The sequence below is a fragment of the Macrobrachium nipponense genome, chromosome 5 (genome assembly GCF_015104395.2).
Source record: "Macrobrachium nipponense isolate FS-2020 chromosome 5, ASM1510439v2, whole genome shotgun sequence".
In the NCBI taxonomy this organism is placed as follows: Eukaryota; Metazoa; Arthropoda; class Malacostraca; order Decapoda; family Palaemonidae; genus Macrobrachium; species Macrobrachium nipponense.
Window position 1 is genome coordinate 56,625,761 of NC_061107.1, and position 15,489 is coordinate 56,641,249.

A 15,489-nucleotide genomic window follows, 5' to 3' on the forward strand; every position below is an offset into this window, starting at 1 on the left:
GGCTTGAGCTCTCTAGGAGAGCATGACTGTTCAAATCCCTTAACTAGCAAGGAGAGTTCCCAGGATCCGATGTCAATACATCTAGGACGTAACACTAAACACAGGGTTGCCCTGTAGCTCTAATGGGGGAAATAGACAAACCTTTCTCATCCCTGAGGAAGGTAAAAAAGTCTGCTATGTGCTGAATAGAGGTTCTGAGTGGAGAAAAACCCCATTTACGACACCAATCACAGTAAATCGCCCATTTGCCTTGGTAAATGACAGAAGTAGACTTTCTGAGACTGCTGGACATATGCCCTGCTGTCCTCTGAGAAAAGCCTCTCGCTTGGAGGAGATACTTGATAGCCTCAAACTGTGAAGAGACAGGGATTCTACTGACTGGTGGAATCTTTCTACGAGTGGCTGACACCGAAGATGCCACCAGGGAGGAATCTCCCCCGGCACCTCCGACAACAATGACAGCAGATTCACAAACCATTCCCCCTGTGGCCACAGAGGGGCTACCAAAGTCATCCTGAGACTCTGCAAACTCATCAACCTGTTCAGGACTTGACAGATCAAACAAAATGGAGGGAAGGCATACACCTCCAGGTTGTCCCAGGGACGCTGGCATCCGCTAACGCCAGAGGATCCAGAACGACCGAACAGAATATCTCCAGTTTCCTGTTGAACTAGGTTGCAAAGAGGTACAGCATGGGTCTCCCCCAAACCTGGAAGAGCTTGTCTGCCACGGCCTGATAAAGAGACCATTCTGTGCCTAGGATCTGATCCCAACGACTGAGCTTGTCTGAAGCCACATTCCTTCTACCTGGGATATACCTGGCTGAGAGCTCTACCGAATTGCTGACCGCCCATTGGTGAACTTCGACTGTCAAGGCATGAAGGTGACATGAAACCAGCCCCTGGCATGAAACCAGGCCCCCCCTGCTTGTTCACATAAGTAACCACCATGGCGTTGTCCGACATGAGAACGACAGAATGACCCTCTACTTTCTCCTGAAATTCCTTCAGGCCTAGCAAGGCTGCCATTAACTCTAAGATGTTGATATGCTGCTGTTTGTCTTCCAAACTCTAAATGCCCGAAGTAATGAGGCTGCCTAAATGAGCACCCCAACTTGCGAGGGAGGTATCTGAAAACAGAAGGAAGTCCAGGGAAAGAGAACGCAGAGGAACACCCTTCAAGAGATTCCAGTCGTCCAACCACCAACAAAGGTCTTCTCTCACTTCCAGAGACAGAGGAACCCTTATTAGGGGTGAGTCCCCTGCCGGAGACCAGAATTCCCTTAGTCTCCATTGCAGAGACTGAAGATGAAGTCACCCATGAGGGACCAGCTTCTCCAGAGAAGACAAAATTCCCAGAAGAACCTGCCACTGATGAGCTGACTGATGTGGATGCGATAGGAAGTCATGCGCCACCACTCGCAACTTCTCCAACCTCTGATCCAACAGGAAAACCCTTGAGACTGCTGTATCGATGACCATGCCCAGATAGAGAATCCTTTGAGTGGGTACAAGGTTTGACTTCTCTTGGTTTACCATGATGCTGAGTTCCAGACAAAACGGAAGCAGACGATCTCTGTCCTGCTGCAGCTTCTCTCTGGAACCTGCCAATACCAACCAATCCTCAAGGTACCTCAGCAAACGGATCCCCTGAGCATGGGCCCAACTTAAGATGAGAGAGAAGACCCTGTGGTCAACCCGAAACACTGGACTTTGAACTCGAAGGCCTTGTCTCCGAGAGAGAAGTGAAGGAACTTCCTGGACAACGGATGAATAGAGATCTGGAAATATGTGTCCTTTAAATCTATCAACAGCATGAAGTCACTTTCCCTCACAGCTGCCACCACCAATTGCGGGGTCTCCACCTTGAACTTCGTCTTCCTGATGAAATGATTCAAGGTGGATAAGTCGATCACAGGTCTCCATCGCCCTGTTGCCTTGGGAACCAAGAAGATGTGACTGGAAACCTCCGGAGACGGACATGCCACTTCCTCTATTGCATCTTTGTCCAGTATCTTTTGCACTTCCTCCCAGAGAGCCAAGAACTTCAGAGAATCTCTGGGATATATCCGCTTGAGCAGAGTATTGTCCGAGAGTGAGGGAGAGAAGTCAAATGGTAGTAGATACCCCACCCAAAAGGGCATCTACTACCCACTTCACCCCATAACTCTGCCACTTGACCCACTGGCCCGCCAGGCAGCCACCCCAACCCGTGGTAAAGGAGAGGGAAGTGGCGCCCAACCTATCGATGACCCCCCTTACTTCTGCCCCTGGAGCCCCTTCTTGACCTAAAAGAGCGGGAGCGAAAGGGATGTTGGTCCTCTGACCTAGACTGGGACAAATGGGAAGGCCCTGCTGAAACCGAACTCCTAGACGGCCTACCAGGTGACAATCTCTGTGATTGCTACTGAGCAGGGCAGGAGGAGGGGCAGGACGTCTCCGAGAACGAGACTGACTTTGACACAGCCTGGTGCACTAACCTGTCCTTCAATGAGCCTGGTGTCAGTCTATCGCGTCCTCCAGCTCAGTCCGAGGGAACAGGAACTGAGATTCTAAAAGATCCCCATTCCTTAGCGCCAACAAGGACTCAGGGTCAACCGATCTTGCTATCCTGGACAAAGCCGTGTCTCTTCTGATCAGAAGAAGATTAATCCACAAAATGACGCTGAGGTGTGCGAGATACAAGAACGCCTTGCCCCAGACTGCAACAAACTGGCAAGAGAAGAACCACTCCACATACTGTAACTAATGTTAGTCCTGCTGAAATCATGTATGGTAGGAAAATTAGAACAAAATTGCCTGAGATGTGTTTAGATTACACTGGGTGTGATGATGAAATTAGAATAAGGGATAAAAATGTAAAGAAAAGGGGAAAGAGTACTATGATGAGAAATTCTATGTAAAAGAGGGACAAATAAGTAAAGGTGATTTAGTAATTTTACAACTAAGTAGAGAATATAAATTGTCACCAAATTTCTGTAGTGAACCTTATAGTCATTGAAAGAAAGGTAACAGTGCTCAAGTTGAGAGTACTGAGGGAATACAAAGGAGGAGGAATGTTGTTCATGTGAAAAAAATAAATTTTGAAAATGAAAAAGATAAATTTGAGTTTTGGAATGATTGTAGTACTGATGTTGGTGAATTCAGTGATGTTAATGATTTTTATTTTAGATCTGACAATGACGAGTTTCATGTAAATAGTTCAGTGTCCGGTCAGGAACAGCCAAATGTTAATGCAAATGATAATGCTACATCAAGTAGACCTACACCAGGTGCTGATATTGTTGAAAGAGGGTCTACTAGGGTAAGGAAACCTCCTAGATATTTGAATGACACATTATGTGAGGTAATAATTTTTTTGTGTATGCAGAATGATATCATTTATGTTTGAGTTACTATTGAACATAAAATGTTTTTCCTGATGTTTTATAAAGGAAGAGATCCTTGATTTTTAGTATTGTTTTGTAACGTGTGTGGAATTTGAAGGCTCATGAAATTATTTTCTTTGAAGAAGTTGAATATTGTTAAAGTATTGTGTTCAAGTTTCCTGGTAAGGTACAAATATTACACTTGTTGCAATATAGTTTAGTACTGTTCTATGCTCAATAAAGGAGGGATGTAGTGTCTGTAAAAAAAAACCCATTTTCTATAATGCACTATGTACCTTAACTTTGGGAACATTCTATGTTTTAAAAAGATTGCGCCATGTAAGCCATGTTGTAGGTCATTGAGACGATGTCGGAAGAAGGATTGAAACAAAGTTATGTTGCTGCCAAGATGCTTCTGTTATTATGCCATTCTCCACACCTATATTACAGATTTGTTATAGTACAAAAATTAGCATGACACCTACTGCATGTGGAATGGGGGTCTATTGCCGAAGAAGCCAGGAAATGAGAACACGGGAAACCTCGAGTCTCCAGACACATACGTTCGCGAGGCCGAGAAGACACAGAAGGAGCCATAATAACAACACACACACACACACACAGACAGACCAGGAAAAGAGCGAAAATGGGCAAACAACCAGGATGGCAGAGAGCAAGCAATTACATCTCTCACCCAGGTGGTTAAGAAAAAGACTGGGTTGGGAAAGACTAAACACGATAGCGTGGGTGCACAGTCTTAGACCAGTTTTCACCCGATACATGCACACGTTGCCAGATCACAGATTCACTGCTTTTCAATCTCTTGATTGTTTAACCGGATCCAGCTAGGTAATAGAAAATTAACCTATTGTTAAGACCGAAGATTTGTTTATGTATGAACAACTATGTTTTTGCACATAGGCCCCGCCTCTGACATGTGAAACCTCATTAGAAAGGTGAGATTTTTGTGGTTTACAAAGTTGATTTTTTTATCTTTATCTTCTTGAGTTTCATTACTAGTTTCTTTACCTTGATCTTTCAATTGATTTTTCTCTTGTAATTTATCTATCATTTCTTTTCTTTCTATCAAATGGTTAATACACATCATCTTTTCTGTCAATTGCTTCTCTATTTCTAAATTTTATGAAATTTAATGTTTTGTTTATTATGTTGTTATATTCTTTTTGTATTCATATGCATGTGTCATTATGAGTTTCTATCTTGTTTTTTTCTCCTATGAATTTTTATTGTTGCAAGCACTGATGATGGGTTGATTACTTTTCCTTTTACACAGGAATTTTTATCTATGGTTATGTCCTAATTTTGAAGTGGGGCTCCTGTTGGTTGGTTTATTTGTGATGTTGATTTACTGATTTTGTTAGTTTCCTGTTACTGATTGTTATCTATTTTTATTTTTTATTTTGGTTTGACAAATTAATTTAGTTTCTTTCTGTGCCATTTTTAGTACTAGGTTTAATTCTACTAAGATTGTTGGAAGTTTCATCTTGGCCACCACTAAACTGTGGAATAGTTTGCCCAGTGCAGTTGAGGAAACTTCTAATCTCCAATCATTCAAGTGAGGAGCAAACAGATCTAGAAGGAACTATACCTCAAGAAACAATGAGATAGTTCTTGAGTGCACTACAGAACCATAAAACTGAATGTCCGGATGGCACATATGTAGCACCACCACCTTCCTCTGCCTGACAGATATAGACTTGTCTTCTTGAGTAAATAAAAAGACCATGAATATATTCTTGTCTTCTTGAGGAAATAAAAAGACCATGAATATATTCAATCAAAATCACACAACTCATAGCAGTTACACAACAGCACAAGGAGAAGCATAAATATAATGGTCAAAAACATTTAAAATACAAGCAGAAATGTAATTAGGACCAAGCATGGGGAGAAGGTGATAAAATTTCGACTTAAGAGACACTATGGGGGTCTGGTCTGATAAGTAACAAAGACCCTATACTATAGCCTGCACTTGTATAATTTCTAGATACCATCTTATATTTAACAGCAATTCACAGTTACTAACTTGAAACTAACAAGTACTTAACAATCAATTTAAGAGATATATCAACAAATTACGTAATCACACCCAAAATGGTGGTATAGGAAGAAATTATCAAAATGTGGTAGCTGATCAGTACAGAAGTCCACCAAGTTGATGTTCTTACTTATCAAATTGATGTTGTTACTTATCAAACATCACAACAATCCTAGTATATATATATAGTACTAAAAGATTTTAAAAAGTAAGTGGAACATTACTATGGTTTAACCACACTGGCTCACAGGATGTCAAAATTTAATTAAACATGAAATGAACACGTCAGTTGTACAGACAGAAAACAAGAAGTGCTACTCACCAGATGTGTTTCCTGGGTTAAGAGTAAGAGCGGTGAGAGAATGGGATAATGGGGTAAGAAGAGCATCGGCTGATGAATTGCACTGGCCTCTAATGAGTGATAACAACTTGTTATTTTCCTCTCTTAGTCCTGTTACTTCTGCCTGGTAATAAAAATGAAGATGGTTGATCCAACACACTATATACAGTTATTCAAGTATGATAAACATGGGTAAAAGTATTGGTGCCTCCGACTGCCGTCATAAACTGGAAATTTAGTTGTAATAATTTGGTTAGGTTTACTATTCATTATGTAACTGTTTGGTAGTCTTCAGAATTATGAGTACAATATAACCCCCATTATCAAAGACAGTTATTCAATACTTATACAGGCAGTTCCCGGTTATCGGCTGGGATTCTGTTCCCGGGGGTGTCCCTATAAGCAAAAACTGCCATTAACCAGAACTTGGCTATTTATGGCGCCATAAGCATCCTTATGGTGCCAATAACCAGCACTTGGCCAGGTAGACAAGTGCCATGAAACTGGATCACCGACAGCCAAGTCCACCGATGACCGGGGACTGCCTGTATTAAAAATGGTTTGGGACCAGACAGCACATTAAAGATCATACTGAGACCAATCAGTCACCTCAAGTGAGTTACAATCAGTAAATAGAAACAGATCAAGCCCAGAGTTGGAATAAGGGATTTATCATATCAAAAGGAGCAACTCACACATGATTTTGAGTTGCCTTAGAAATGGTCACTTGTCTATCCCAAGGATATTTGACTGAATAGCGACAAGATAATCCACATGTATATGTCCAAAATATAATTGCCAATGAATGTCAAACAAATAAAAGTAAAGAAATTTTGTCAGAATGTCTCTCATTTTCAGTCTAATTATAAAACTTATAAAAGGCTGCAATATAATAAACAAAATAACAAGAACTTATTATCAATAAAGATAACTTTTGCGCTAAATGAATGATCTCAGTGTTCTGGCTAACAAATAATAATAACTGAAGTTTGGAATGTAGTTCCTTTCATAAGGCTCACCATACTCTTGTATCAAGAAAGGGGCCATCATGATGTAGAGAATCTATATATGAGTTTTGTGAGCAGCATTCCCTTGAACTCAGTAACCTTTATTCCTGTTTATTGTATACATCATGATATTCTTATGTACTAAAATAGCCTGAAGAAGCTTTCTCATAAAATATTGCTAATTTTGAGGAGATCAGATTGTTGAAAAAACTATGGGTGGTATTGGGAGGAGGCAGCAAATAGGAAAAAGTTCTACATGAGTACCTGATTCTTAAACAATACAGAAAGACATTCTCATAACTTGCATATAAGAGCATAAACTACAGCTCTGAGGTAGGCCTGTTTTTTAAGGGCTATCTTGAAAGAATTTTGACATGGGACAGTGAAAAGTCAGCTACCAGATTTAAATGTAATATGGAATACTAAGTATTGTGTCAAGATCATCCTCCAGCATATAAGCATGTGAATGGAAGCATTTTTTATTATGTAATGTCATTAATAGGTAGAATAACCAGATCAATTATTTAACATTTTTAATTATCAATGGGGTGTCACAAATGGCTTGTTTGTAATGATAAAAATTACATTATACTATTTAGAAATTTAACATTTTTCAAAAATTTAGTAAGCAGTTGGATACTCTGAAAATGATGGTGATTCTGTCCAAACTCCCATTGCAGTATTAATTTCTTTCCAATATTTGAGAATTGCTGTTGATTTAAGTTCTAGAGTGTTTGCACTGACAAACATTGTCTGCATACATGGATAGGGCTATACGAGTTGATCAATTCAAAGATGAGGTAAAATAATTTTAATGAGGTCTTTGTTTGGATATGCCAGATGTTCAGAGATGTTAACCCTCTTACGCCGGAGTGGTAAATAAAAAATTGTCTCCCGTATGCCGGAGGGGTTTCGGAGTGAGCGCGGAAGCGGAAAAAATATTTTTTTCAAAAAATCACAGCGCGCTTAGTTTTCAAAATTAAGAGTTCATTTTTGGCTCCTTTTTTTGTCATTGCCTGAAATTTAGTATGCAACCATCAGAAATGAAAGAATTATCATTATCATATATAAATAATGCAATATATGATAGTGCAAAAACGAAATTTCATATATAATTGTATTCAAATCGCGCTGTGCGCAAAACGGTTAAAGGTAACAAGTTACTTTTTTTTTCGTTGTAATGTACACTAAATTGCGATCATTTTGGTATATAACACATTGTAAAACGATAAAAGCAACACAGAGAAAATATTATTAGCCTACAATTGCAGTTTTCGACCATATCTGACAAGTTAAAGTTGACTGAATGTCGAATTTTTATATATATATATATTTTATATGCAATTATTTCGGAAATAAGAAAAGCTACAACCTTCAAATATTTTTCGTTTTATTCTACATGAAATTGCCCACATTTTCATATATAAAACTCTATGAAATGCCTAATATGAAACGGAGCAAATATTCCGAGAATGGGACGTATGCATTTCGGAGATTTGTGGCGGAGAATCCGCGCGCGGAGGGAAGGAAAGATTTTTTTTAAAATTCACCATAAATCTAAATATTTTGCTAGAGACTTCGAATTTGTTTCAAGATGAAGATAAATGACTGAATATTACTAGACTGTCAGATTTTAGCTTACAATTGCGTTTTTCGACCATTTCGGTAGAGTCAAAGTTGACCAAACGTGGTTTTTTTTCTATTTATCGTGATTTATATGCAAATATTTCGAAAATGAGAAAAGCTACAACCTTCAATTATTTTTTGTTGTATTCTACATGAAATTGCGCACATTTTAATATATAAAACTTTATGTAACGGCTAATTTAAAATGGTGCAAACATTACCACAATCGCACGTATGATTTTTTCAGAAAAGTTACCGCGGGGACGTAAAGAAAATGTTATTTTTTTCATAAATTCACCATAAATCGAAATTTTGTGCTAGAGACTTCCAATTTGTTGCAAAATAAAGGTAAAGGCTTGAATATTACTAGAATATAAGCGTTTTAGCTTAAAATTGCGTTTTTCGACCATTTCTGTAGAGTCAAAGTTGACCGAAGGTTGAAATTTTTGCAATTATCGTTATCTATATGAAAATATCTCAAAACTGATAAAAGCTACAACCATGGGTTGCTTTTATTTGTATTCTACATAAAAATGCGCACATTTCCATATATAAAACTTTATATAACGGCTAATTTTAAAATGGTGCAAACATTACCACAATTGCATGTATGATTTTTTTCTGAAGAGTTACCGCGCGGACGTAAGGAAAAAGTTTTTTCATAAATTCACCATAAATCGAAATATTGTGCTAGAGACTTCCAATTAGTTGCAAAATTAAGGTAAATAATTGAATATTTCTAAAATATAAGAGTTTTAGCTTACAATTGCGTTTTTCGACCATTTCGGTAGAGTCAAAGTTGACCGAAGGTTGAAAGTTTGGCAATTATCGTTATTTATATGAAAATATCTCAAAACTGATAAAAGCTACAATCATGAGTATTTTATTGTTGTATTTTACATAAAAATGCGCACATTTTCATATATAATACTTCATGTAACGGCTAATTTACAATGGTACAAAAATTATGTCAAAGTGACGAAATAATTTCAGAGATGTGTCACAGATACTTTTTAGTGCGTCAAGGAAGAAATTCGCGCTTGCGCGCCTGCGTAACGATTGTAAACAAAACAACACCTTGATCCGTGAACTCCCAGCATCCCCCAAGGCGCGTGATTGAAAAGTTTTAGGCTGGTAGGCCTATAAGTATTTTTCCGCGAATTTAAAAAAAAACTTTTGTAAGTCGACGTAAAATACGTCCAGTCGGCACACGGGAGACAAAAAATGTCTACGTAAAATACGTCCAGTCGGCGTAAGAGGGTTAAATAATCACTGAAATGAATGAATACTATATTACATCAGTCTTAGTAGTTGTGGTTTGGGCTGCTGCACTAGCATACTTTTTTTTATTTCAAGACCACATGATCAGGGATTTCATATATTTAAATACTAATCCCAGCTTTTATAATTTATGGAAAGAAAAGTTGATGCCATTGGGTTAACAGATGATGAACCTCAAAGAAAACATAAACCCGACGCCACTAGCTTACTTAGCTACGATACAAAATGTCATTAGCATTAGCAAACACATTTATAGCAAAATTATTGCTTTCACATGAAAGATCAACCATTTCTACACAATTTAGGTATAAAACAAACTCCCCAAACCCAATTATTGTATTTTTCATTTATTATTTCCAAAAAATATCTATGATTTTTTGTAAAAATTTCAAATTCATCACATTGTTTTTATTATTTCTAAGCCTTGTAAAGATGTACTGATTGCTTTAGGAAATAATTCAATCATTTGCTGACATAATAACACTAACCACAACCGTATATCAGTTATAGTTCGGACATATCGTATTTTACCAAAAAACTTTTCCATGCGCATGTTCTTTTCGGCCCGGGGGGAAAAGTCGTGTACCTTACACTCTTATATTTTCGGCCTGTGCGCAAGAGCATTTATAAATCTCGTCACAGCTTATAACAAATTAATTATAGTACATACTTTGATACGTGAAGTGTAGCTTAATATTTTGAAATGAAATATAGCCTAACATGACAGATTTTTAAAGTAATATGTATTTTACATAAGGAATATGCTTCAACACAGCTGGAAATGGCTGTTTAACTTTTAAACAAGGTGGTTAGGTAATTAGCTACCATTCGACTGTTTGTGCTGGTCATGCAAGTTTTGAGTGAAGAGATCAGGAATGAAGAGCTTTGGGAGTTGTTATATGCCGATGATCTGGTGATTACTGCTGAAAATAAGGAGGCCCTACAGAGAAGGGTTGGAGAGTGGCAGGAGTCTTTAGAGAGGGGTGGCTTAAAGGTGAATGTGAATAAAACAGAGGTTTTGCTGAGCAGTAGGGAAGATAGAGACAGAATACTGATACAGGCAGTCCCTGATTATCAGCAGGGGTTCTGTTCATGGGGGTGTGCCAATAACGAAAACCGTCATTAACCGAAATTTAGTGATTTCTGGTGCCATAATAGTGCTTATGGTCATAAGCACCCTTATGGAGCCTCTGTTAGGTATGCTAGGGCACCATAACTCTTATCATTGGCACCTTATGGTGCCGATAACCGGAACTCAGCCCGTTATGGTGCCATAAATCACCGATTTTATGGCACTAGATAAGCATCATAAAACTGCATCACTGATAACCATGTCTGCAGATAACTGGGGACTGCCTGCACAAGAGAGAAGAGGCTCGATTATAAAACAGGCAAAAGAGTTTAAATACTTAGGATCTACTTTAAGCCAATAGGAAGGATGTAAGGAGGCTGAAGTTGACAGTAGGATAAAAGCTGCATGGGGAAGTGGAGAGAGGTAGCTGAAGTGGTATGTGATAAGAAAATGCTAACCAAGCTAAAAGTCAAGATATATAATACAGTGATAAGACCAATATTAATGTAAGGAGCAGAAACATGGGCTCTAAGAAGAAAAAAGGAAGTAAAGCTTGAGAGAACAGAGATGGGAACGCTGAGGTGGATTGTGGGAATATTGCTGCTTGAGAGATTGGAAAATGATGGGCAAAGATTACAGAGGTGATGAGAGAGTCATGACTGAGATGGTATGGGCATGTGTTGAGGATGGATGATGAGGAGGGAGTGAAGAGGGCTTGGGAGGAACCTGTTAGAAGATGTTTGAGAGAGACAATTAGATGGCAAGATAAAGTGAAGGAAGATATGGAGAGAGGAGGTTTGGTGGAGGATGATGCCTTTGATAGAAGGCAGTGGAGAAGGCGTATCAGGCAACCAACCCCGTAATGTAGGGATAACAGTGGAAAAGAAGAGTTCCACCTATCTGGACGTTAATCATCAACTTTGCCTTCGGGCCAGGTATCAGAATGAGAGGTGGCATGAGGTGGGCATATAACTGTCCAGACCTCAGGTCTGTATGGTTAGGAAAAATATAAACTACTTTAAGAATTTGTCATTTGTTCCTACACAATATACAAATCAAATCAGTGGTCTTTACATAAGGAGGATTTACTTCCTTGGTGGGAGGAATCTGAGTAAGTCTCTGAACTAAATGGTAGTTTGCCACACCTGGGCCTTCTTCCTGGTCAGGTAGATCAAGGAAAAGGACCATGCCTCTGACATGCTGGACGGTGTATGGGCACTGCGTGTTCAATTGTCAGACTTCTTGGCCTTTTTGAATGAATGGGTGTGGAAGCAACATCATTCGAAAAGGGGCTAGGTTGAATCTAAGTTTTGGAGACAATAAGGCAATGTAGGTGTAAGCAATGGGTTTGATTCATCAGATCCTCCCTCTCCTTGCTATACATCCATATTACACAGATAACAGAATGGATACTCAATTGTAAAACTCACCTGCATCAACACCAGTTCCTACCCTCTTCCCACAGGGAGAGGAAGGTTAAGGAAAATGAAAGGGAGGGAGGGAGGCCAGTCACTCTCACACATACTCTTTCTTTTGCAACTGAATACCTTAAGCAAGATGCTACCTGTCCTCTTAAGAGGAGCTGGGTAAGCTTACCCAACTCCTCAACTTGAGCAGCCACCACCGGACCTGAGGAAAAATTGTCAAAGGGCTCGTGAGCAATGTCCCAAAGGTAGAAGGAAGTGAAGGTGGTCTGGCATGACCACACCCCCACCTTCAGTACTTGAGGAACAATACGTTCTTCCTGAATGCAAGGGATGGAGCAATGCCCCTGACCTTGTGAGCTCTCGCTTGGGAGGTACCAGTGTTCTCCTTACCATCTGCAGAGTACGTCTGTTTGATCGTCTCACAAAGCAAAAAAGAGATAGTACTCTTGGACACCTCTTTCTTGGTTGAGCTAGTGCTACAAAGAGTTGTTATCACTCAGGCTGGAGATATCAAGTCCTCTTGAGGTAGTACAGCAGCACTCTTAACAGAACAAAGTAGCATCTCATCTGGATCATTAGCAACAAAGCCCTGTAGGGATGAGATCGTAAAGGACTTGAACCTGGCGTCAGGGACAGCTGGATTCTGAATCTTCGCTATGAAATCAGGGACAAAATTGGGCAAAATGGATCCCCATCCCTTCCAGTGTTTAACATCGAAGAAAAGTCCATGAAGTTCACCTACTCTCTTCACTGATGCCAGGGCAAGCAAGAAAACAGTGTTGAGGGTCAGATCCCTGTCTAATGACTCTTGTAAAGGATGAGATATCCACCCCCTTCAGGAGTAGGGCTAGGCCCAGGGCAGCCCTTTAGCCCCTTACAGCTAAGACTGAGAGAATTTCTTTCAGCAAAGAAAGACAAAGCAGTCAGCTACCTGCTGACTAGTAGCTCTGACCAGAGGGAGACTCCGTCTATGACACCAACCGCAGAAGATGGTCCATTTCCCTTGGTACACCACTGCAGAGGATTAACAAAGCTATCCAGACACCCCTGTTACTGTGCGGTGAGAAATCCTCTTGCTCACAATAGATACTGGATAGTCTCCAGCAGTACAGTGAAGGGACTCTACTGACTGGTGGTGCTGTTCTACGTGTGGTTGACACAAGGTTGTGCCAGGGGGGAATCTTTCACGGTGCCTTAGATAGTAGAGCAAGCAGGTCTGGAAACCACATGGCATGTGGCTACTTGAGAGCCACCAGAGTCATTCTGAGATTTGGGTTGATCATTGCCCTGTTCGTCAACTTGTGAATCAGACAAAGTGGAGGAAAGGTGTACTATGTGTGCAGGTTGCCCCATGGGTGTTGACAGGCATCCTCTGCAGTGGCCCATGGGTCTGGCACAACGGAACAAGACACAAAGTTTTCTGTTGTGCTGAGTGGCAAACAGGTCAATGGATGGAAGACCCCAAAGGTCAAACAATCCTTCCGTGATGTTTGTGTGAAGGGACCACTCTGTCCCTATCACCTGACCCTGGCGAATGAGCTTGTCTGCCACCACATTCCTCTTCCCTGGAATGTATCTGACTGACAGCTATACTGAATGTGCTGCTTACCACTACTGTAATGTCGCTCATGAACACCAAAGTGTCCCATTACTTTAATCCTGAAACTCTATAAGAGCCAGGAAGACTGCCTTGAGCTCCAGGATATTGATGCAAAGGTGCTTGTCGTTTTGGCTCCACATACCTGAAATCAGCAACTCCTACAGGTGTGCATCCCATCCCTCAGTTGAAGCATCTGAGATCAGCAGCATCTTGTTGGGGGGGGAGGGGGGGTTGCAGAGACACTCCTATTACAAGGTTCCTATTGTCTAGCCACTACACTAAGTCCTATCTCACTTCCTCCGAGTATGGAAAGGGAAGGTACAAGGAGATCCATGCCAGAGACCAGAACTCCATCATCCACTGAAGGGAACAAAGGTGAAGCTGCTCATGAGGGACCAGCATCTTCAAGGACAACAGGTGTTTGAGTATGACTTGCCACTACCGAGCTGCCTGCTCCTGTCGTTAGAGGAACAACTGCACTGTCTTCCTAAACCTACTTGTGTGTGGGTCTGAAGGGAAGACTCTTGCTGCTGCCTTATCTATCAGCATGCCAAGGTACTTTATCCTCTGCCTAGGTATGAAATCGGACTTCTTGATATTTACCACAACACCTAGGTTGTGGCAAAATTCGAGGAGGCAATCCCTGTCCAGGAGCAACTGCGATTGAAAGTTCACCAAACATATCCTATGCGAATGGGTCCAAGTTGACACTAAGGGTGAACACTTGCTTGAACACCTGAGGAGTGGTTGAGAGCCTGAAACAGTGTGCCCTAAACTGGTGTACAGTCTCCCTGAGGACGGACAGATGGGTATTTGAAAATACACATCCTTCAGGTCCACCGTAAGCATGAAGTCAGACTCACTGATGACCACGAGCACTGGCTGTGTAGTTTTTTTATCATGGAACAAATCTGGTGAATGAATCGAATTAAGGGAGATAGCTCAATGACCAGTCTCCAACCCCACATTGCTTTCTCTACGAGAGACTTGGCTGTAAAAGCCTGGGGACCAATGAGTCACTTCTTCCATGGTGCTTTTCCTCAGCATCGCTTCTACCTCTGCCTGAAGGGCGAGGTCCTTCAGTGAGCCAGGAACATACATTCAAAGATGGACTAGATTGTTGGTTAGGTGTGGTCAAGACTCAATGGGAAGTAAATAGCCCTCCCAAAGAACATCCACTACCCAGGTCTCGGCTCCATACCACTGCCATGTTGCCCAATGACTCACAGACACCTCCCCAGCAACGGCGGCATGAGGAGGTGAACGCCGCCCCTAGCCTCCTCCTATTTTCGTCTTGCCCTTGTCCCCCCTTTCCAGACTGCAAGGAGGGTTGAAATAGGCATGACTGCATACCTTTCCTGGCGCGGGCAGAAAAAGGCTGGGTGTTCCCCCAAGGAATCCTTTGAAGCCAGTGGAGGAAGTGCTAGCCTTACTTGAGGGCCTGGCTGCAGGGGAGTGGCACGCAAGAACCGTTGAACAAATTGGTCGTTAGCCTTGATATGACATTTGTCCACTGCAGTGGTCCATGAACTTGGAGATACAAGTAAATAGAGCGTCCCTCCTCTTCCATTCTACCGAGTTTGCCCACAGGTTCACAGACTGGTGGGCCACGTAGGTAATAGCCCTACCTCCAGACTGGCACAGTCTCCAGAAGGTCGAATCCTCACTTGGGGTTATGGAACCTGAGGAGGCAGCAACTTTGGACACTG

The 15,489-nt window shown here is 41.0% G+C and overlaps 1 protein-coding gene across 2 annotated transcripts in view; it reads right to left on the reverse strand.

Annotated features, from left to right (window-relative positions):
- LOC135215345 (neuron navigator 3-like) overlaps positions 1-15,489 on the reverse strand; it is a 108,548-nt gene that overhangs the window by 25,150 nt on the left and 67,909 nt on the right. For both annotated transcript variants that reach the window (XM_064249902.1, XM_064249903.1), the window contains one exon: positions 5,750-5,891. In XM_064249902.1, coding sequence (XP_064105972.1) covers positions 5,750-5,891 — 142 coding nt within the window. The remainder of the gene's footprint in view (positions 1-5,749; positions 5,892-15,489) is intronic.